The 2,220-nt window shown below is 62.0% G+C and overlaps 1 protein-coding gene across 1 annotated transcript in view; it reads right to left on the reverse strand.

Moving 5' to 3' along the window:
- The window catches only part of SCN2B (sodium channel, voltage-gated, type II, beta subunit), a gene marked incomplete at its 3' end in the record, with an annotated part of 3,510 nt that extends 2,851 nt beyond the window's left edge, over positions 1–659 (reverse strand). Inside the window, exon 1 of the mRNA XM_010149016.1 lies at positions 466–659. Coding sequence (XP_010147318.1) covers positions 466–535 — 70 coding nt within the window. The remainder of the gene's footprint in view (positions 1–465) is intronic.
- Positions 660–2,220: the final 1,561 nt, after the last annotated feature.

A 2,220-nucleotide genomic window follows, 5' to 3' on the forward strand; every position in this document is an offset into this window, starting at 1 on the left:
GCAGGGCAGAAACGCAGAGACCACGGTTCCCCCCTCGCCCCATGCAGTGCCACCAGCCCCAGCAGCCAGCCACAAGCCAAAGGACGGGCAGAAGCCACTCGCAGCCCACCAGCCTCCCCAGCGAAGCAAAGCCAGAGCTGTCCCTCTCCCCACGGAGCCCCACATCGCTGCCTGGCGTGCAAACAGCCCTGCGCCTCGACAACACCCCCAGCAAGCAGGACGCGCGGCTTTTTCAATAGAAGTCGGGGTGGCAACGTGCCCCCCATCCTGCCCAAAAGCAGGTCACCCTGCAGATTTCGGCAGGACGCGTTCCGGACCACCTCCATCCCGGTCCCTGCGGCACAGCATCGCTCGTTGGCTCGCCGTTTCCCCGGCGACAGGAGGGGGGTCCTCGGGGCTGGGGTGCGGGGAGGGTGCTCTGCCCTGGCCGGCGTGTACATGCAAGGGGGTCAGGTTGACACTTACCCAGTGAGAGGAGCAAGCTGAGGCCAGTGAGGAACAAGGTGGGCTGCGGGAGCCAAGTTTCCGGGCTCATTTTCAAGGATTTTTGTGTATGGAGAGGACCTGGTGTTGGTGTGGATTTTGGAGGTGGTGGTTTGCTTTTTTCGAACGCCCGGGTTATTTGCAGGTGACATATAACATTAGAGCCGCTTTATTTCCCCAGCCCAATATGGCTGGCTGGAGTGGTGCTGGATTGAAAAAAATCAGTAAATGCTATGGTTGGTGGATTTCTGCAGGAGAGGTGGGAGGGCAGAAAAATTTTCCCCTGAAAAGAAGGCGACAATTCCCGGTGCTCCTGCTCTGTACACCGGCGTCTGGTCCTGGGCTGTGTCGCAGAGCGGCGTGCGGAGCCCAGGGCAGCCAGCGAGCAGGTTTCTGCTGGGATTCCCTCTGCCCGTGCACAGCTTACCTTTGGAACAGACAGTGCTCGGGGCTCCTCTTCCACCCGGGAGCCCAGCGCCCTACAGCACGGCCCTGAGCCTGAGAGTTCCCATGGCCCTTGTAGCCCCCTGGTTTCAGTGGGGCTGTGTCACCCCTGTCCTGCTCGGAGGCTGGCCGCCAGCCCTGCTCACACCACTCAACAGCAGTTCCCATTCTGGAGAGTCCAGCTGGGCCTGGCAACGCCCGAAATGCCCTCCCGAAGGCAGGCAGAGACAAGAGGGACTGATCTGGCCTGGGAAGAGCTGAGGATCCCAGGCAGGCAGCCTGCAGAGCAGCCGGGTCACAGGCAGAGAGCCTGCAGCAGGTAGAAGCGATCCCATGCTGCTGAGAGAGCAGCCCAGCACTTCCCAGGGGTGCTGGACCCTGCCGGCACGTTCCCTGTTAGCGCACTATCCCAAGGCAACTCTCTCTCCTCATCCAACCGTCCGGATGGGGAGGCTCTGCTCACCATCAATGGGGCTGGAAAAGGCCTTGGATCCCCTTTCCATCAGTCAGGGAAGCCTTTGGGCCATGCCCTCCAGGCCTGGATTGAGGCTGCGGACTGGTGCAGGAAGGAGACAGCGCGTGACCTCATGGAGACCAGAAAGCCGGTGCCAGTTCTCGCGCGTGGGATGCAGGACGGGTTTGCTGGGGCAGCAGCAGCGAGGAGAAAAGCTGGGGGTGCCTTGGTGCCAAAGTACATCCCAGTTCTCATGCACCACAGCCCTGGAAGGAAGGGATGGGGCAAGGGGGAGGCAGGAGGGATGCAGAGGTGCTCTTCTCCCTTGGCCAGCCCCAGCTGGGGAACCGGAGCAGCTGGGAGAGAAGTGCCAGGGTGAACACAGGCAACGCGCTGCGCAAACACACTCCCTGCGCACACAGCACGCTTTCCCAACCGTGCTGGGCAGGCAGAGCCCGCTCTGCTCAGCTCAAACGGGTCCCACAGCCCCACACAGGCAGCGGAGGTCATAGGTAACCCCACCCCGACACCCCCAAATCAGCTCTGGTTGCCAATTCCTCCTGTAAAGCCGTCACTTGGCTGCATCCAGGAAAAGAGAGTAGGGTGTCAACGTGAAACCAAGGACTGCAGCCCGGAGCAGCCTGTGCTGCAGTCTCTCATCTAGCAGAGCCGGGTGGGAGGTGGGGGGTGGTCCCCAGCAGCTCCCGCTCTGCACCTGGAGGTGTCAAACATCTATATATAGTGCAGGAGAAGAGCCAGCACCCGCTCCAGTTGCTGGGCTCCCCCGGCCAGGGCAGCGAGCCCCAGGTGTAGGGTGCACGGGGACCCGCTCACCCACT

The sequence above is a fragment of the Eurypyga helias genome, unplaced genomic scaffold (assembly GCF_000690775.1).
Source record: "Eurypyga helias isolate BGI_N326 unplaced genomic scaffold, ASM69077v1 scaffold24833, whole genome shotgun sequence".
NCBI lineage: Eukaryota > Metazoa > Chordata > Aves > Eurypygiformes > Eurypygidae > Eurypyga > Eurypyga helias.